This window comes from Vulpes vulpes, chromosome 13 (genome assembly GCF_048418805.1).
Source record: "Vulpes vulpes isolate BD-2025 chromosome 13, VulVul3, whole genome shotgun sequence".
NCBI lineage: Eukaryota > Metazoa > Chordata > Mammalia > Carnivora > Canidae > Vulpes > Vulpes vulpes.
This window is the reverse complement of record NC_132792.1, coordinates 105,521,143-105,543,607: the sequence shown is the minus strand read 5'-3', so window position 1 is coordinate 105,543,607 and position 22,465 is coordinate 105,521,143. Positions and strand designations below refer to the sequence as shown.

Sequence of the window (22,465 nt, the reverse complement as noted above, 5' to 3'; positions counted from 1 at the left end):
ATTCCCATTAGAGGCTGTACAGGAACTTTCAGAATTATGACAGGAAGAAATATGGGGTGACTGACTAGCTTTACTTCAGTGGGCAGCTATTTTTGAAGGAAAATGGAAAAAAGGACTTAGTTATGCAGATTGTGCCATTACCAGGTTCTGACTTCCTCATCTTTGACTGGGAATCCTAGCTGAATGTAGGCCATGAGAGTTAGAAAGCTAAGGAGTGAATCTTATCACAAGTACACAATTCAGACACAAGCCTAGTGTTTAAAGCACACAGCTTCACTGTGTAATCGTATGAATGGAAGCCATATACATTAAGTTTTCAGCAAGGCTTTGCCACTCAGGAACTAGAAACCACTGATATTCTAAAATGGATCCTCAGGATCACTTAAAAATAAAGATCTCAAATATCAATGACTACTTTAAGGAAAAAAACAACTGAAGCATTTTAGGCCACCCATTAAACTAAACTAAATCATTAGCAATGAATCTTTTTCAAAAATGTTTTTGATGAAGCAAAAATTGAAAAGAAGTATAGAGCAAACAAAGAGAAACAAACTTTGGGAAGGGACCACATTTTTTGTGAAGACTCTTTCAGGGAGGGAGGACTTGGGTGTAGAGCTCTCTCTCCTCCCAAACTTCAGTGAAGTCTGCCCACACAGAAGAATTCCTTCCACACATGCATTTAATATTTGACTTTTTATTGTGCTAAATATTTTCATGTTTTCTGATTTATAACTTTTGTTTGTGCCAATACCAATATTTTTAAGGTTTTTAAAATTTAATTCAATTTGCCAACATATAGTACATCATTAGTTTCAGATGTAGTTTTCAATAATTCATCATTTGTGTATAACACCCAGTGCTCATCACATCATGTGCCCCCCTCCTCCCTCCCCCCCCCACCACCCTGCAACCCTTCGTTTGTTTCCCAGAGTCAACTGTCTCTCATCTCACAGTTTATCTTCCTCTCTGATACTGATTTTTAGTAAGTGCTTTCTTAGGGAATAAAGCCCTTTAGTTAAATGCTACTATATTCTGGTTTCTGCCAATGTGAAAATTTAACAACAGTTTTAGATGGTGGTACCACCTTAACTGTTGCAAGGAGGCACTTACTTCTGTTGACTTAATTTCACATTCCCTATCAAAATCAAAGTGCTGGGGGCATAAGTTCAAACTCTGGGGTGGCAAGGAAATCTTCACACAGATGCTTCCCACCTGCTGTTACACTGACAAACATGCACAGGAACCACTATCTTCCCAAGGACTCTTGAGTGGAATCATAGTGTTTTAAGACAGACAGGCCAACAAAGGTGATCAAGGCCAATCTCCTTCCACCAGAATTTTATCTTTGACATCCTTAACAATGGCTTATCTACTCTCTCTATATGCTTCCAGAAAGATATGGAGCTCCCTAATTTGTTGCAGAGCTATTTATGAATGTTTTTCTTTTTGATCTAGAAGCTAGTATAGAGGAAGGATACAGAAACCTATAGAGAAGGAATACTGTTAATAAGTAAGAAGACCCTATATAGCTCTGGTTTCCAACACATATGGAAGGAGTTAATTGGAAATTAACCACAGTACAGGACAAAGTTGAAAAGACTCCAAAAGGTTGAGCTGTTAGAGGTAGGTCTTTTGAAATAAAAATTCTGAGAAAATAAGAAGCCAAGATTTTAATATTTTGATAAGATGCTTTGATTTAGGAAGATATTAATTATATCATAAATATGTACAGTTCAGCAAACTTTTCTCTTTTCCTTTAACCTGTCTCTTGTAACAGTATTTAAAATTTTCATTTCCAAGGTCTATCTATTGCTACTATTGATGCAAAGAAGAGTCTTCTGGTTTTCCTGTTTTTTTTCTCTTTCCCCTTGTTCAAAATTCATTTCTTCCCAAAACCATTCCATCTAAAAAATATATCCTATGTAAGGAATATGGACTATACATGTGTTTGCATAACAGGAAGCATGCAGAGCCTGAGTGCACTTCAGTAATAGCCCTTTATCACGGGAAGAAAGGACTTCAGTCTACTTCATTTGTACACTGCCAGGACAAAATTGTAACACTTGAAGGGGAAAAGGGACAGTTTATGTACACTGAGTAAAAATTTGAGTGTATACACTATGCTGGACACTCTGACATGCATTCTCACTTTTACTTCATAACCACAGGACAAGAGGCTTTAGTCCCACTTTATTGATGAGTAACTCAAAGAGTTCAAGTTAACTTGCTAGAATCATGGACCAGGACAGAAACCCATGCCATTTCCATCGTAACCTGCCTTTTCCCCAAAGGCACAAAAGACACAAAGAACCTCAGTGGCATCTGGCAAACAAAAATTTTTCATCTGCAACACTAAAACAAAGTAACAACATTTTAACTTTCATAGTTACTGTTACAGTTTTTAATCTAATAGCTGTAAAGTCTAGAAACTTCCTAAAATAAGAGACTCCTACAAATATGGGAAGTGAGGGTGAATGTTTTATGCTAGGGACAGACCCCAAACTACTTTGACAGTAACAAGACATATGCCATGGATACATTTTTGGATTTTTGCATTTTGGCCCAAAAACAATTTTAAGGAAAGACCATGCATCTTACGAAGTGAAGGTTAGTTTCCTACCTTATCAACATTCATTCGCTTAAACGACGCTTGCAGAAGCTTAAAATTGTGAATATACTCATGCTCCAACTTTGCTTGAAATTTTACTTTCTTCAAACTAATGCAGCCTGGAAAGAGCATGTCCATAAACTGGCAATAGGCAGCTCCTGGAAAGAGAGGAGAAAAATGCTGATGTAAATCTGACTGCGGCCAGGTGTTACTGAAGATTGCTGGGCAGGAAGCTCCCCCACCCCCCAGTTGTGTGCTCCTTTCAGTGTGCGCCCACCTCCTGCACTCACTCAGGCCAGGCGCCAGAGGAGAAGAGATCACGCCTCCACGCAGCTCTCCCCACTCCTAACCGCTATGGAATTGATGTAGTGTTCAATAAACAGTTGACATTCCACAAACAGTGAACAGAAATACTTTGATAAAGGAAATCGAGGTAAGAGCTTCTATCAGAAAAAAAGAAACTTTTTTTTCTTCCATCTAGATGCTACCTCCTCCAAGTCATCAAAATATATAGATGTAAAAGAAAAAGTTGAAACACAGGACAACTGCAAAACTTCTCACAAAATGTGTAACTAAAAAACCAAAACAAAAACAAACCCCACAGCAAATACAAATATGACCAACCTGTTTTATATCCACCTTGCAAAATAACAAGTGAAACTGGATAACTCAACTATCTAATGCCAAAAACAGTTGTATACCAATTTAATTCCAGGCCAGAGCAATGGGGTCCTACATTAACATGAAGGATGAAGACACGGAGACTCTGAAACTTACAGAAGTTGAGAGTCATGCTGTTTATGACTGAGAAATAAAAATAACAGCAATGTTCAACGAGTCCCCTGAGGAAATGGTTCTAGAAAAAAGGATTAGTCTTTCATATATATTTTTTTATGAAGAATTCTTACATCATGATAGTTTCCACTAGAAAATCCCAGCAAGATCATGTTTACTGATTCATATTTTCTTAATAGTTAAGGCTAGAGGCATTTAGAAAAGAAATTCAAAGCCAGAATGATTATTTTTCTTTTACAAGGAGGAAAAGCCACAGAGCTGCAAGAATGAGAATAAGCTGCACTATGGGAATAAGCTGTATTCTCTTTCCTTCTCCAGATCTCTTAGTCTGTTTCTATAATGTGCCAATGGCAACCTTTCTAGAACATGAAGGACTCCCCTCAACCTCTGGTATCAAGGTTTCTATGAGAAGCTCTTTATTCCATTTGTGAGATTCACCTTTACAGAGAAGAAGCCAGCATCTCTTGTCATAGATATTGAGCATCTTTCCCTGAGATAGGAATCCAAGATCAAACAAGGTACCAGGGATCGCTCACTGTTCGTAGGTAAGACTATAAAGTAATGGAATAGAGACCACAGTAAATATCACCTCTAGAATCTTTGCATCTGTGAGGTTGTCCCTTAGAGGCCAACAGCCAGCACAAATTAGTATATTCTTACTTAAGCAGATGGGCTCTCTTAAAAACAAAATAAAACAAAAAACACTGGAGGAGGTAAGAGAAACATCATGATCTTGGAGGGCATTCTTATGGTCACAATTCAATTATTCAGGTCTTCCTTTTGAAGTGCCCCCAGATGGAGCAAATTCCAATAGCCATTTGAACATTATTTTTATGAGATGGGGGATGTCTAAACACAATTGTCTCATTACTCACTTTTTGATGAGTTATTCTTACTTTTGTAGCATTTAGCATAAAATGTACTTATAAAGATCCAGATACCTATGTATACTTACAAACCAACCAACCAACTCACTTCCTAAATTTAAAAAGTAGTAACACCTTTTGGAAAGGAAAACAAACCTGAGATAGGGAGGAAAAAAGGAAAAAAACATTTCTAGGTCACCTAAAGAGAACCACTATTAATGTTCTAGTATATACCATTCTTTTTTTTTTTTTTTTTAATCCAACAGACTGATTCCCTTTTCTAGGTCGTTTAATGGTCTCTACTGACATTTTTAATGGCTGTCTGATTTTTATATCATGCTAAGCAACTTACCCAAACCAAGATTAGATAAATATTCACATATATTTTCTTCAAGTATTTTATGGTCTCAAGTTTCACATTTACATTCTGAATTCATGTAGAATTTATTTTAGTCCATGACATAAAGGATGACTCTAATTTTAGTTACTCCAAATGTTAGTGAGAATCTGTCATTTTTGGCTCCCCAACATTTGGGCATCTTCCTGTCTGGGTTGATGTTACAGTGCCCTGCCTCCCACAACAGTACCAATGGTGGGCAGATATCCTTTTCCCCATACCCAGCAATAAAGATGCAGGCCTGCGTCCTGGGCTCTGCCTGGGTCTCAGGGTCTTAACAGTGACAAAAATACATAGGGACTCTTAGAATTTAGTCATGGTGGCACTGGCGTGATCTAGAGTCCTGTGACAGCAACACAGAGGCATCCCAGGCCAGTGCAGAAGGGAGGCTCTATTCCCAGGTCTGGCTTGATTTCCTACTGACTGAGCTACCAAATATTCTTCCTGTAAATTTGTCTCTGCTTAAGCTTGCCAGGATTATTTTTTGCTATTTTCAACAGCAAATGCCAACTGTTAAAGTCAGCTAGGTGTTGAACGTCATCATTTCATGAATAATCTATATTTTTCCCACTTGGGAAAAGCATTATCTTTACTATTTATTGCTTTCCTAATACATGCATTTAGGTCTCTTCCTAGACTTAAATTTATTTTGGTCTGTCCCATTGGTTAAGTTTATACTCTGTTAAATCAAACTCTATAATGTATATTGTTATCTGTAGAATAATTTCCATTCTTTCTCAAAATTGTCTTAAATTTTATATTGCATTTATTCTTTCCTTTCTATTTTGTATTTGTCATTTGTGGCATATAGAAAATAGATTACCTTTTTAAAAATTAGTTATATACTAAACAACAGTTCTGTTGAGATATAAGTCACATATCAAAGTTCAGCCTTTTAAAGTACAGTTGACCCTTGAACAACATGAGGGCTAGGGGCGTTGACCCTTCCACACAGTTGAAAATCTGCATGTAACTTTTGACTACCAAAAAACTAAACCACTAATATCCTACTGTTGGCTGGAAGCCTTACCAATAACAGTCAACATGTTTTATAGATGTATTCTGTTCAAATACTGTATACTTACAATAATAAAGCAAGCTAGAGAAAATCATAAGAGAAACTATATTTATGATATTGTACTGTACTTATCTTTAAAAATCCACATATAAATGGATATGTGCAGTTCAAACCCATGTGTTCAAGGATTGATTGTATACCATTCTGTGGCATTGAAGATATTCACAGAATCGTGCATCCATCACTACTAATTCCAGAAGTTTTTCTTTATCACCAAAATAAACTCCATACCCATTAGCAGTCACTCCCCCACCCCCCCACCCCCCAATCCTGGTAACCAACCACTAATCTATTTGCTGTCTCTATGGATCTGCCTATTCTGGACATTTCATATTAACAAATCATAAAATATGTGGCCTTTGTGTCTGGTTTAACTTAGCAAAATCTTTTCAAGGTTCATCTATGTTGTGGTATGTATCAGAACTTTACATTCCTTTCTATGGCTTAATAATTTCCAATTTGTGCATATGCCACATTTTATTGATTTACTCATCAATTGATGATCATTTGGGTTTTCACTTTGGGGCTATGATGAACAATGCTACAAGATTTTGTGTGGACTTAAAGTTTTCAATTCTCTTGGGATACGGTACACCTCCTCTATGTCTAACATTTGAGGAACTGGCAAGCTGTTTTCTGTTTTGCATTCCCACCAGAAGTGTATGAGGGTTCTAGTTCCACATCTTCACTAATGATAATTGTCTTTTTGATTATAGTCATCCTAGTAGGTGTAAATTTTGATTTGATTTTCCCTAAAGACTAATAATGTTAAACATCTTTTTCATGTTTTTTGGCCATTTATAAATCTTCTTTGGAGAAATGTTTGTGCAAATACTTTGCCCATTTTTAAAGTAGGTTATTTTTCCATTTATTTGTGAAAGTTCTCTATTTTAGGGACAAGTCTCTTATCAGGTATCTAATTTGCAAATACTTTCTCCTGTGAATTGTCTTTTTACTTTCTTGATAGCATCTTTTGAAGCATACATTTTTTTACTTTTTAAAAAAGATTTTATTTATTAAAGAGACAGAGAGACAGAGAGAGAGAGGGAGAGAGGAAGAAAGAGAGAGAGAGAGAGAGAGATGCACAGAGGACAAGGAGAGAGAGAGAGAGAGAATCCTAGGCGGACTCCTTGCTGAGCAGGGAGCCTGACATAAGGCTCAGTCCTAAGGCCTGGAGATCATGACCCGAGCCAAAATCAAGCGCCAGAACTCCTAACTGACTGAGCCACCCACGTGGCCTAACACACATTTTTACCTTGATGAAGGATAATTTTTTTTGTCACTTGGGCTTTTGTCATTTCTAACAAACCATTGCCTAAAATCCAAGATCATGATTTACACCTACATTTTCTCCTAAAAGTTGTAGTTTTAGTTCATACATTTAGGTCAATGATCCATTTTGAATCATTTCTTGTATATATAGGTACAAGGTTTGGGTCTAACTTCATAATTTTGTGTGTGACTATTCAGTTGTCCTGGCACCATTTGTTGAAAAAACTATACTTTCCATTCAATTGCCTTGGCACTCTTGTTGAAAATCAATTAGCTATCAATGTACAGGTTTCTGGGCGCTCAATTCTATTTATAGATTGATCCTTATGTAGTAATAGTCTTGATTACTATAGCTTTGTAGTCAGTTTTGAAATCAAAAGCAGAAGTTCTCCAACTTTGCTTTTCCTTTTCAAACAGGTATTCTGAATTTCCACATTAGTTTTAGAATCAGCTCATCAATTTCTGTAAAAAGGCAGCTAAGATTTTGATAGGGATTGAATTGAATCTAGATTTGGAAAATACTGCCACCTTAACAATAGTAAGTCTTCCAATCCATGAACATGGGATGTCTTACTTAATTTTTTTCAATGATGTTTTCCAGTTTTCAGTATATAAAGCTTCCACTTATAAATTTCTTAAAAAGATTTTATTTATTTATTACTTGACAGAGAAAGAGAGAGAGAACATAACAGAGGAACAGGCAGAAAGAGAGGGAGAAGCGGACTCCCTGCTAAGAGCGAGCCTGACTCAGTGCTTGATCCCAGGACTCCAGGATCAAGATCTGAGCTGAAGGCAGATGCTTAACCAACTGTGCAACCTAGGTGCCCCTAAATTTTTATGTTTTTAATGTATTCTTAATTCTATTTTTAGATTGTTCATTGTTAATATACAGAAGTACCATTGATTTTTGGGTATTGATCTTGTATATCCTGCAACCTTGATTAATTCATTTAGCAATTATAATAGTTTCTTTGGTTGTGCTTAGGATTTTTTTCCCCCACATAAGATCATGACATCTATAAATAGAGACAAGTCTACTTCTTTTCTACACTGAATGCATATTTTTCTTGCCCAATTGCTGTGGCTTGAATCTTTAGTACAATGTTGAATAAAAGCACTGACAATGAACATCCTTGTCTGGTCTTAGGGGGCAATGCATCCAGCTCTTCAACCACTAAGTATGACATTAGCTGCAAGTTTCTCCTAGATAGTACCATCAGACTGAGGAAGTTCCCTTCTATTCCTACTTTAGTATTTTGTAACATAAAAGGGTGTTGAATTTTGTCAAATGTTTTTTCTGCATCTATTAAAATTATCACATGGCTTTTGTCCTTTATTCTATTAAATGATATATTATATTGGTTTCTTTAGTCCCATTTGATCATGGCATATAATCCCCTTTATATGTTGCCAGATCCACTGTTAGTATTTTGTTGAGAAAGTACATCTATATTCATAAGAGATATTAGTCTGTAGTTTTCTTGTCATATCTTTGGTGTGGGTTGATTCTGGCCCCCACAAAATAAGTTGGAAAGTGCTTTTTCCTCTTATGTTTTGAAAGGATTTGTGAAGGATAGGTGTTATTTTTTTTTTTTTTTTAATTTGGTAGAATTCATAATTGAAGTCATCTGGGCTTGTGCTTTTCTTTTTAGGATTCTTTAAAAATTACAAATTCCATCTCCTATTATATAGGTCTATTAAGAATTTTTATTTTAAGTTTCAGTAGTTAGGTCTTTCTAGATGTTTATTTTATCTAGGCTGTTTGATTTTTAAACACTCATGAGTTAACTCATGAATTCTAACAAAATCACAGTTGTTTCTTTTCAGCTTCCTAGGGACAAATAATACATAAAATGATACTTTTGTACTATATTTTTGTGGAGGTATATATGCATATATATACTTTTTTTCTTAAATGAGATAATCTTCTGTTCTTCCTCTAAGTCTGTTATTGGCTACTGATTCCTGATACTATGGAAATATTTTTCTGAGTTTTACCAACGGTTGTTACCAGGAAGGGATCCTGAATTTCACCAACTACCTTTGGAGACAATAAAAATGGAGCAACCATGGAGACAATAAAAATGTTTTCTCCTTTGATCTATGAGCTGATCAATCACATTCATAGGTTTCCCAATGTTGACTTATCTTTGCATCCCTAGTGTAAGTCCTACATGGTGATGTTTACTGAAGTTTTTATTACAGTGCTGGTTTAGATCCACAAATACTTTATGATTTTTATACCTATACTCATAAACTGTCTGCAACTTTGTTTTCTTTTGTTTTATGATTCTTTTAAGCTTAAAAAACATGTTTGGAAAATTTTCACATTTTTTTGAGGGTCTAAAATCTTGTGCACTAAACAATTTTTTTATTAGATTGCCAATGGCACAGTTTAAAATCTGTTTACCCTCAGCTTTTCCCACCTCTATGCTTTCAGAAACACATAAGCATCAAACAAGTGGAGTAATTTTTATCCAACAGGCAATGTAGAAAGAGATCGTATTAGTATCTGCAGTATATGGTACATTATGTGATCATTTAAGGTATTCTATCATAGTTATACTTCTAGAGTCAAAGGAACCTCTGAATATTTTAAAGAAATCTTTTATTGACTTTGGGAACTATGCTTCACGTTTGTTGAGACTGCTCCTGTATGTCCATCTGGGTATTCTCAACTTCTAGCTCCCCAAATGTCTACTGCCCAAGAGACATCATAAAAAGAATGCTTTGAAATTAATTATTGCTACTAAGAACATGGTCAAGAGTTCTTGTTGGGGCATAACTTGAACAGGCTGTTGTATTCTGATTTCTGTCAAAGGCTAACTCTCCTGTGGTGTTCTACATCACATCTCCTCTCGCCTTCTCATTGTGGTCATGACTCCAAGTATCCTTTAGTCTCTCTTGCAACGTCAATTTTTCTATGCTCCAGTATCATCTGACTTTATCTGAAGTAATTCTCCATCATATTCTGTTTTAGGCCTATTCTACTAATTCATATATTGGTCTGTGGTTTCCCTTCCTCTCACTGCAATGTAAGTTTCAAGAGAGCTTACACTTTATCTGTCTAGATTCCCTCTGTATATAAACCTTTAATATAGTACCTGGCATGGTATGGCCTTTAATATCTGGTTAACAAATCAAGGTTTACAGGTTGTAGCAGTTGAGCCCCAAGAAGGGCTGGGTGATAGCAAGATTCTAACATTACCAAGTCCCAAATAAGGGTACAGGAAGAGTTGCTACATATTTTAAGAATTCTTAGGGTAAAAATTAACAAGAACTCTAAACTAAGAACCACCTGGAAACTAAATTTGCAGAGAAGTGAAAGATAAGCCTCAAAAGGCTAAGTATAATACACCACGGTAAAAGCAATCCAAATTGTAGAATGTTGTGTTTATTAACAAGATTATGATGGGCCATATACTATGAGCCCATGAACTCAAGGTACTCTGCAGTTATGAAGGTCTGCAAGTTTTGAAAATGATGAGGAAATAGAAAATAGGAAACTATTCTTTGTAGAGTGCCATGCTATGCCTGTACCTACAGCTGTTAAGAATGCTTCCAATTAAAAAAAAAAAAAAGAATGCTTCCAATTGTTATACATCAGAAGTGACATAATGGAGCTAAAAAGTTTGGGGACAGGAATTCAAAATGAATAGGTGAGACACTGTATGAAGGTAGAACTCAAAAATGAATTCTTACATTCAAAAGATTCAAGGATATAAGATTTAAGTCTATGGGATCATGAAATGCATGAAATGACAATCTCATTTCTACCAGATCCCAGGATTTGATTTTACATTAATATCAGGATAAACTGACATTTTTAACAGGAAATGTTCAGATAACAAAAAAGGACATATTAATTTATATATTATGCCAAGAAGAAATGAAAATGCCTATATTTATGTAAAATCTGTTAAAGCTTTCATGTCTATTTTTAAATTTAAAATCTCTCTAAAATATTTTCATCACCACCAACCTATTTTTACAGATTTGGGAAAAGTTCAGAAAGTCATCCAGCTAATAAAAATAACAGAAATGGAATTAGACTCTGACCTGAACTTCAATTTCTTAAATATTTCCTCTTCTCATATTCCACTTCTAGGAAATTACAAGTAGAAATTCAAAGAAAGTTTGGAAATTTTTCTAGATTATAATTCTGTAAGAAGTCACAAAATAAACTGCAAGAGAACATAGGAACCTTTCAGACTGATGTCAAGGGTGGAGTGCCAGCTTATGTTTCCTATTCATAGGAGAATCTTAGAATAGATAGTTCATTTGTCTGTTCTGTATCATGATTTCAAGTTTTAGTATATACATACTTGTAATAATTTAGTTTTACATACTGATGTAATGTATATATAAAAATATATATTATTGTATCAAAATCTCCTAGTACTTTCCTAGAAATGTGACATAATCTGTGCAGAAGACATTAAGCTATATTGGGTTTTGCCACAAAGAACTACTCAAATTGCCCATCTAATGTTCTCACAGGCCAAGGAACAAAAATGCCTATATCACTCACTGGATTCAATTACAACTTTTTGCCATCTTAGTTGGTATTGATGAAAGGTCAGAAGAATGACAACCTTAATTTGCCAGACACTTCCACACAATTATATCTTCCTTTACAGGCAAATGATTTCTGACAAAGCTTCTCTCAAGGTCGTATCAAATAGGACCAGGAAGTGGGCAGAGAAAGATAGAGAACTGAACTTTTGGTCCCTGGATCTAAGCCTTAATCATCTTGAAAAGACTGTGACAGGTCATCATACCTTTCTAAGCCAGCAGTATTCCTATCTGCAAAACGTCAGGTTTGGAGAGATCTCTAAGCTCTAAAATTAGATGATTCTCTAATTCTCTGTCACCAACTTCTCTTTTAAGAGATATTTGATATTTATGCTAATGAGGAGACAATAATGCTTCATTCTCATATGACTAAGACTTTTGCCAGCGCTCTTGCTTCTAGCCATCACCATCACTGGTCGTAGTTTGTTGGAAGCTACGTTGCTGCATCTGGAATAACGCTCCCAGGGGCACACACGCCCCTTCTGAATTACAGCTCTTTCACGAATTCCTCTGTGAGCTCCTGCTATTTACATACTCAGCAACAGACCTGTGTGTTCTGTCACCTTCAACAGTTGAATTATTAAAGATCTTTCATATTAAAATACTGTTTTTACGCAATAATCAGGATCATTCCAGCTCTATGTGTGCATTTGACCCTGTCAATCCTTGAACTGGTGTTACTGCAGAACCATGTCTGTAACTGAAGCTCTCACTTCACGTTGAAGGCAATATTCTATTCCCCTTTGGGAAATTGGGGCTTCTTAACAAGGAAAGTGAGGCTGCAGAATACAGGGTTACAGATTTCCAGCATGTCAGCAGAAATCCCCCTACCTACACAAATGCAAGGCTTGAAGAGCTTAACGGCAACTGTGAAATAATGCTTTGAAACATTAACATTTTAAAGGAATTTAAAAATCCTCAAGTTCAGCTGCATTCTCCTAGTCCAACATAAATATGAATAAGTTGGTAGTAGCTCTGTTTTTGCTTTTATAGCCATCTCCCACATTTCCTGGCACGAACAGCAGCTTGATAGCTTCAGTTACCACAGTATTATTTCACTTCGTTGAAGTGAACTTAGGACACCATTTCACCTGTCCTGAGTCACAAGTGCAAAAACAAAGATCCAGAGTGCAGAAATCCAGCTCTAAGTGAACTTGTTCCCTGGAATTCCCACGGTCCTTAATCAAGCTTCCTGCTCCCTCCCACTGTTTGGAGTTATGTCAAACGTTTTATTCATATTTTAAGTAAGTCCCAAAGACAAGTAACTTTCAAACTGATTTCATAAAGAAGAAAAGGAGTAATAATCAGCAGGAAGATTTCAACTCCCACAGACGTAGACAGAGAAGGCTTATATGAATTGTTCAGAGTGCTGAAAAGCACCCCATCCTTTCCCTTTTCCACACACAGAGTAAGCTGTCAAAGGACATTTTTGTCTCTTCCTTTTTAGAAAAAGAAATGTGTCAGCCGTCACTATTCAGGCAGATGGATTTTGAAGACTATCAGTGGGCATATCACAAGGCCTTGCCAAACCATGTGGTTGGTCTCTCATCTGACACGTATACTAAGGTTTTTACTAATTCAGAGGCTATAAAACCTTTTTTTTCTTTTGCTATAAAACTTTTTGAAGCACCTTATAACTTCCAATTATAAAATAAGTAATAGAAATGACAAGTGCAGCATAAGAAATATCACCAGTAATGTTTGCATGACAACAGATGAGCTATACTTACCATGGTGAACATTTCATAATGTATATAAGTACTGATCACTATGTTGCACACATGAAAGTAATATTGTAGAAATTAAAAATAAAAAAATAAAAATCTTGTAAGGCTACCGCAAACTGCAAAGGCACTAACATTCTATGCTTATAACCTGCCTTCAAGAACATTTTTCATTTTTAGGGATACCTGGGTGGCTCAGCGGTTGGGTGTCTCCCTTTGGCTTGGGGTGTGATCCCAGAATCCCAGGGGAGTCCCACATTGGCCTCCCTGTGTGGAGCCTGCTTCTCCCTCTGCCTATATCTCTGTGTCTCTCATGAATAAATAAATAAAATCTTTTTAAAAAAGAGTATTTTTCATTAAAAAAATTATTTAAAGACTTGTTTATTTTAGAAAGAGTGAGAGTGTGCATGAGCAGGGGTAGGGACAGGGGCAGAGGGAGACAACCTAAGGGAACTTCTCGCTGAGTGCTGAAGCCCGATGCAAGGCTCAATCTCAGGACTCTGAGATCATGACTTGAGCCAAAATCAAGAGTCTGATGCTTAATTGATTCCCTCAAGCACCCCATGAAGCAAGAATACTTTTTTAAAAAAATTTTTATTTATTTATTCATAGACACACAGAGAGAGAGGCAGAGGGAGAAACAGGCTCCATGCAGGGAGCCCAATGTGGGACTCGATCCCAGGTCTCCAGGATCACACCACAGGCTGCAGGCGGCGCCAAACCGCTGCGCCACCAGGGCTGCCCAAGAATACTTTTTAAAAGGTAATGTTACCTTTAAATTGGATTTTTATTAAGAAAATTGCAGAGCAATGTTTAAAGTGAGATCTGTCATTAAGAAAAACCTGATCAGATGTTAAGATGAGTGTATGGAGTTCATTTAAAAATTCTTCCAGGGATGCCTGGGTGGCTCAGTGGTTGAGCATCTGCCTTCAGCTCAGGTCGTGATCCTAGAGTCCCAGGATCAAGTCCCGCATAGGGCTTTCTGCATGGAGCCTGCTTCTCCCTCTGCCTATGTCTCTGCCTCTCTCTGTGTCTCTCATGAATAAATAAATAAGATGTTAAAAAAAAAAAAAGAGTTCTTCCAAAAAATCATGGAAGAATAAAAAGAATATTTTTCAAAAGGAACACCAATATAGCAAAAAATGACATATGAAATAACTCTTAAGATTTAGGTATCAATATTCTTTAGATAAAAGGTAAATCTTAGAGACATAATTAGAGATTATAATGGATAGAAATCTACAACACACAGAAGAGAGCTGATACCTTAAGAGTAGTATTTGAAAATTTTTGTAGAAACTTTTATAACTCTCAGTTGAAAACAAGAATATAAAGACACTGAACTATAGCTGGATTATTTCTAGTTGTTTTTTTTTCAACCAAAGGGCAATTACCCTATAAATTGTCATCTTGTATTTTAATGCTTTTAGGAGAAAATACAAAACTTTAAATCTGCCTACTGATACAGAAAAAGATTCAGCCAATTAAAAGAAGTGGGAAGTGAAGAATTATCTTGTTGGTCTGAAAGATTTCTTTTCAGAGGTGTCTGGTGGCTCAGTCAGTTAAGCATCCCACTCTTGATTTATGCTCAGGTCATGATCTCAGAGTCGTGAGATTGAATCCTGAAACAGACTCCACGTTCAGCGTGGAGGTGGCTTGAGGATTCCCTTCCTCTCCCTAACCCTCACCCCCGCCCTGCTGCTGGGCCTCTGCTTCTCCCCATCTTGAGTGTGCCCACCTGCGCTCTCTAAAAGAAATAAATCTTAAAAACAAAACAAAACAATCGTCTTTTCATCTGCTAATTGACAATCCAGTGCTAGGAGCCTGGTTTCACTTCTAGTTCCTAACACCAGTGATTACCTTTAGGGTAATGGGCTCAAATTTTACCACAAGAAGCTGTATGACATATCCAGCTTCATACAAAAAGATCTGACTTCTTCATAGGCATCAGGAATAAAGGAAGTAGAAGCTTTTGGAGCATAGGCAGGTGTGGTGTGCAAGACAATAGGTCACTGGCTTCCAGAAAGTCTGATACTGAAACTGGCAGTAAGATGTCCCAATGGCTTGACTCCCAGAATAGAACTAAAGTTGGAATTTGGCATTCCAGACAGAGGAGAAAAGAAAGCACAAAAAGTCTTTCTCATAAATGAAAAACAAGTTAGAGAGGTACATATGAAACCCATTCTGAAGGGTTGGTTTTCTTCTTAGGATAATCAAAACAAATTTCTGTAAAGCTTTGACATCAGGGGACAGAGTTTCTTTACTTGTGCACTTGGTATTTTCACATTGTTTTGTATTACCTCCTCTACTTCAATGGATAATTTTTTTTAAAAAAGTGTTGATAATAGATGACTATGTAAAAAGGGAAGATTTTAATTACGAGAAGCTTGAGGAAGTGGCGAGATCCTGAAAAAAAATAGGTTTCATTTCTAATTTTTTGGTTATGCTAAGGAAATGTCTGTCTGTATGGAAATGCCTGGTGACATACAGGGATGTCACTTTATAAATCAATGAAAAACAATAAACCAACAAATATTTATTGAGGAATTGGATTTTACTTAAAGAAGTAACTTACTTTTGAGAGATCAGAGAAATAGGAAAACTAACAAAACATAAAACTAGAAGTGCTCAAGTATATGGCAGAGGCACATAAATATAAAGGCATTAGTTCAAAATTTTGTTCAAGAAAAAGCCAAGAAAGAGTAATCAATATTCTCAGATGAAGTGCAACTTGCATGGTCATCTGTACTCTTCAAGGAGCTTAATAACCTCTGATGCTGAGGTTATAAGAATTAACAACCCTAAGACTTTGTAGAACCCTGAAAATTGAAAACAGGGAGACCTCCCATCTGGAAGAAAAGGAGGAAGGTGGTATTGGAGATGGCCCTCAAAGAAGTCATTCCAAACAAAGAGGGAATTAGGACATTTGGTGAAAGGGGATTTAGGGCAAATGTAGGAGAAGGGCAGGGAGATACAGGGGTAGGTGCTAGAAATGATTGGTTGCAGTAACTCCTCAAATCTTTCAAAGCTAAGAAGAAAAGCAACTTAATTTGGTAGGTAGTAGAGAACCAATGCTTATTTCTGGGCACAAGTGTCTTTTTAGAAAAATGCCTAAAGCATTTTTAGTGCCTAAAAGCATGCCACTTTTTTAAAAAAGAATTATTCTTTCCGGGGTTGGGGAGGGGGGAGAGAAAGAGAACAAGAATGTGATCATGTGTGAGTGGGTAGGAGGGGAAAGGGGAGAGAATCTCAAGCAGAATCCCTGCTGAATACAGAGCCCAATGTGGGGCTTGATCTCATCATCCTGAGGCCATGACCTGAGCTGAAATCATGAGTCGAAAGCTTAACCGACTGAGCCACTCAAAAGCCCCTCAAGTACCTCATTTTTAAGCTCCAATTTTTAGGACATATCTATTTTAAGGGAAAATGCGATTAATGGCAAGAGACCTAAAGCATTCTTCCCATTTTCTCAAGGAATGACTACTGAATCATTGCCCATATCATTCTACCAACAATTCAGCCCAGGCCACTATGCGAACTCTATGTATCATAGCTGATGAAGAAGCTTTATCTATAGTGTAAGATGTAGTATGAATTGACCAGCACAAACTCACAGTCTCTTTCTACACAGTGGACCACTCTCTATGGTTGCTCTTTTTGTGGTTGAGGTCACTGTCCCTAGGACTGGGGGTTCTTCCTAGATCTTTGTTATTTCACCTGTTCTCCAAGGCTTATAGGTGAGAGCTCCTTATCACCATTCACCCTCAAATCTAGTCCATCAGCTCTCACCAATGCCAATAACACTCTCTACTTGTCTAGCTCCCAGAGAAGAGGGCTGGTGGCCAGAAAAAGCCCAAAAGGCCAAGTGTAGTATCAAAATAAGCCCCCAACCATTATGGAAGAACCACCATTTAACATTCATGCAGACTGTGATACATGAGAGAATATTCTTCTATAATGAATGGTTTATTTTATATTTTACAGGTTAATCCCAGAATGCTTCGCTTTTCTAAGATGATTCTATTAGGAGAAATCTAAATTAGTACAAGGAATGTGTGACTATTTTCTTCAGGGATTCAAATATACGACCATAGGGGAAATTAAAAAAAAAAAAGGAATTAAAAAAAATCAGGAGTTTTTCTTTTTTAAAACATTGGATTTAAACACAATCACATATACTTTTAGAGTTGACATACACATTTTCATTAAACTTTGGCTCCTTATGCAGTTACCTAAAGTTCCTCTATGAACTGTCATACAATGTAATCTAGAAGAAATCAAAGTGGAGAATGATCCTCTTATGGAAAAGAGCAACTGCAGGAAATTGTGTTGGCATGAGTTTCCCATATACATGCTTCTTATTGTCATATAATTTGGTTCATAAAAGCTTATGAGTGTTAATACTTGGGCAAGATCAAACCTTTGGAAGGGTGTAACAAATACAGAGAGGTAATTTGCAACCTGTCTGAATGACGTAATGGTTACAGGATGGAAAAAACCCAATCTGCAGAGCCATGTTGCAGAGTTGCCAAGCAATTATTATTATTTTTTTCAGGTATGCAATTCTAACATGCCCAAGCATTTGACAGTGACTTCTGACACTCCTTTTTTATAGTGTCTGCATGGCTGATAAACCGTACATTTAAAAATATAATTCAGAAAAAAATAGGTTAGAAAAAGTACTTTCGTTTGAAGAACAGAAAAACTTGAAGCTGCTTGGATTGATCTTTTTTTTTTTTTTTTTTTTTTGGATTGATCTTTTTTTTAATAAGCGCCCCCTTTTTAAATTAGGAGCCCAACAGAGGGCTTAAACTTGACCCTGAGATCAAAAGTCAGATGCTTAAGCGACTGAGCCACCCAGGTACCCTACTTGCTTGATTACCTTAATTGTATGAAAACTAGACAGCCCATTAATGTTTCAGATACTCCCATGCACAGAGTGACCATCAGTGTTATAGGCCATCTGAATGGGGAGATGTCTACTTTTGTCCAGGGACCATGTTCTACCTTTGCTTTGTACTCAGGGAAGCCAGAAAAAAAGGTAACTGAATGATTTGGATACAAGTATCAAGGAGAACTTTGGTAGTAAAGGAATGAATAGGTCTCCACTGGGAAATCTATATTGTTTTTATGTAACTGTATCCCCAAATCCTAGCTCATCACCTGACACACTGTAGGCACTCAGTATCTGCTGACTTCAGGGACACAAAGCTTTATGTTAGAACATCAAAAGGACACTAAAAATTACCTTTACTCAAAATCTCCATCTTCCTCTTCTTGGCCTGAATCTTAACCATATTAAAAAATCTAGTTTGAATAGCATTTCAATTAAATTATGCTTCATAAATATTTATTCACCATCCACTAAATTTGCATGGTTATTTGGCCAAAGACCCAAATCAGGCTAACTTTTCTAGACTAAAATAATCTTTCTTTGAATACTATAGCTTTTATTACTTAAAACATGACTGTCCCTCTTCTGCTGCCTTGAATCTTAATATATGCCCCAGTCTTACGCACACATGTACATGCATAAAACACTGCATCTTCTCTCCGCCTTCAGCAAACATTCTCTGCCTAAAATGTCCTTTTGACACTTTCTACACTTGAATAGAGAATTCTCATTCTTTAAAGGTTAGTCCAAATAGCACTTCCTCTATGAAGTTTTTTTCTGTTCTTTGTGCAGAATTAACTATTTCACTATTATGGGTATGGAATCCCAGAAGCAGTTTGACTTGTATTTTGATTAGCTATCTCTATCCTAATTGATTGGTAACTCATTAAGATTGGAGATGGTAACCAATCCACCTTTCTATGGTGTTAGCACAGTTTCTGCTATGACTATAAACCACTGACAACTCCAGAATTTCTATCTGGAAAATAGGAGCTGCAGCCTAGCCTGGCTGGAGTTGGAAAACAAATATGGGAATAAGGGAGACAGAACTGGATGGGAAATGGGTGTATATTCTTTAATACTGAACTATGTCCCTTCATAAAAGGCTAAGAAAACCAATTTTTCATGCTGGAGGGGTTGGATAAATACTGACAGAAGTCTTTAGCATAACTACTGCCAGTGGCTTTACTGAACTGCAAGAAATACTGGGAAAACAATGATACCTAGATGTATAAATCCTTTAGGGGACCAAGCATGTAACAAAATTATTCTAAAAAAAAAAATATTCTAGATGTTTTTTTTCCTCAAGAGCACAGAAAGGAGGAAATGAGGATAAGAAGTCCTCTCAGATACAAGCTTATTAAAGGAAGCCTGGATTCAATGTGAGGAAAGGGCCACATTCTTGATATTAAATGGTGGACAGTGGACCCATGCGTCTAAGTCTATCTCTAAAGGAGACATTATCCTGGCTACAGCTTCACTGGCCATGAATCATTCTGAGAGAGCTGAACGGCTCTTCCAGCGGAGGGTGGTGTGTAAAATTTCAGAGCCACCTTATCTTGTTTGGAGGGAAAGAACTCAGAGCAGGAGAGGGAACAAAAGGAACAGGTAGAGAAGACCCTCATTCTCAGTAAGTAGAGCAAGGAAAAATCATTCTAAGACTGGGAGCAAGTGCCATGTGTTTCTATTAGCATCTCACTACCTTTGGTAAGAAAGGTCTTGGTGAGACCACTGGGTCACACCCCCGTCATCAAAAGAATGACCAGACACATCTCATTTCTTTAAGTGGTAATGTAAGGATGAGGATACAGACTTCTAACTCCTCCTCACCTAACATCCTAGAGATGTTCAATGGGTTCTTGATTAATGGATATGAAAAAAAAAAAATCAAACGTGTGCACACAGTGAGCCGTCTACCATACCCACAGCCGTCATACACATAGTAAGGAGGGCATAAGGTTGTGATCCAAGAAGACCCCAGTCCTAGTGTCAGCTGTCAATTATTTGGCTTCCCTGACCTTTTATCCTCTTATATAAAATACAAATTAAAAATTCCTATTTTTCCATACAGGGCTGTTCTAAGAATTAAAGTAAATACACACAGAAGTACAATGAAAATGGTAAAAAGCAATATATAAAAGCTGAGACCCTAAAACATTATTATTATGCCTCTCAAGTATAAAACTATGTATTATGTGCCTGATTAAAATAATCAGAACTGTAAAAGTGAATAGGATTGAACTGGATTGTTTTATATATGAAATGTGAATCTCCAAAACGCATGTTTTAGATTCAAAGGGCAAAGAACCAAAGAACAAAAGGAGGTCTTTGGTCTCCTACTAGCAAAGAAAGGCTATGAACACATTCCTGAGATCCTCCAGTTTATCTACTGAAAAACATCCGAGGGCTTCTCCAGGCCTGAAGTCCTTCCCCAGATAAACATATGAGGTGCTTAAGTAATCACAAGTTCATTTTTGAAAGGAAATGACTGTTTTTCCCCAATTTTATACTCTTCCTGTTAAAGTCTAGATGATTTAAACTGAAAAGGGAAAGAAAAAGCAGTATGAATACAAAATCATGTTTTATAAGGAATAAATCCATCACATAAAGTAAATGACATCTTTAGAAAAATCAGAACTCAATATATTGGAATATACTTTTTCCCCCTTAAGATACTTGTTTGATCTTGATGAATCTTGATGAATAATTTCAAAATAAACATGTATGCTTTAAAAGTAAGCATCTCTGCTTACTCTGACAAAATCAAAAGAGAAGGGACTCTAAAAGTTTCTGAAGTTAGAATTATAAATTACAAATGAGTCCTAAAATCCACCATGTCCTTGGGCTCCAGCCTGGTGTCTCCCAACTCTTCACTGAGATTCCTGGGACCCTGGAGTCAGAACTCCAGGCAGTACAGCTGATGGAGTCAATGCTGCGGCTTCTGAAGTGCATTTGTAGTCTTGGCCCTATACTCCATCAATACCACCCTCATCACCTGAACCCATCCACAGTACAACAGTGTTTATCTCTCGACTTGTAACCATGGGACCATTCATAGTTTTTGAGCAGGTAAAACTCAGCAGAGTCTTGCTACATATTAGAAGAAAAAAGAACCTGAATCCAAGAAATTTGTGTGATAATGGGTTTCTGAATGAGTAATATACTTAGAACCCTGAAGATGACATTTATCTATGACACCTGTGAATTTTCCCAGTTAAGGTAAAATATCGAAGTCTAAAATTTAAGGGATTGCTTTGTACAAATGTATACAATTATTAAGAGTTTTTGTGATTTTTATTGAGAATTCTCAAAGGTATCATTTGAGCTTCTAATAATGTGTCATTAATTAGCTTTGTTTCTGTTAAGGTTTCTGTTTAGTTCATTGTGATTACATGTTCCTTGATTTTTTTGTTAAGTATAAATCCTGCCCCAATAAAATAATCACATTCTATGTGATACATTTTCCAAGCCTATTTCCCCTATTTTATGGTGTTCATCATTACCTGTGAAGGACTACAGAAGAATTGAATAAGAAAAGAAAGGACACATTTATAGATCTGTACCTATGAAAAATATTAATGGAGTCACATCCCTAGTTAGGGACTTAAGCAGTTATAATTAAGGATTGGCTTTATGGAATTAAAATATTTGTTGTGGGGCACCTGGCTCAGTTGGAAGGGCATGTGACTCTCGATCTCAAAGTCCTGAGTTCAAGCCTCATGTTGTGTGCAGAGATTACTTAAATATGTAAAACTTAAAAAAAAAAATTTGTTCCATTTCTCACAAAGAAATGAGCAATTCTATGGTTTCCTGAGAATATCCTTATGCATAGTTGCTTTGAATAGAGTAAAATCAATCTTCTCATACTCATATGATGAGATCATGAAGAAAAACTATATTTCTCTGAGAGAAGGCAACATGCTTCATGTATTTAAGGGCTGTACCTAATAAAACACATATTATCTTATGTACTTGTCACCCTATCTGACTCAAGAGGGAGGATTTCTGTGGTCTTTCCCAAACTATGGCTATTCTAAGTCATCCAGGCAGCACCCACCCAATTCCCAAAGAACCCGAAAGAAGGTCTTTCTCCAGATTCTCCCTCCTCTGTCCTTTGTATACCCAAAGCTTTTCCAAAGCAGCACTTACCAGTGTGGTCTCTAGTCTTTTACAACCTGTACTGAGCTCCTAGAGGACAATGACCATGTCTTTTTTAAAATTTAAATTCAATTAATTAACATAAAGTGTATTATTAG

General features: G+C 36.6%; 1 protein-coding gene across 6 annotated transcripts in view; it reads right to left on the bottom strand.

Annotated features, from left to right (window-relative positions):
• Positions 1–22,465, bottom strand: part of MAPRE2 (microtubule associated protein RP/EB family member 2) — a 157,119-nt gene that overhangs the window by 34,080 nt on the left and 100,574 nt on the right. For all 6 annotated transcript variants that reach the window (XM_025996966.2, XM_072732190.1, XM_072732193.1 and 3 more), the window contains one exon: positions 2,621–2,766. In XM_025996966.2, coding sequence (XP_025852751.1) covers positions 2,621–2,766 — 146 coding nt within the window. The remainder of the gene's footprint in view (positions 1–2,620; positions 2,767–22,465) is intronic.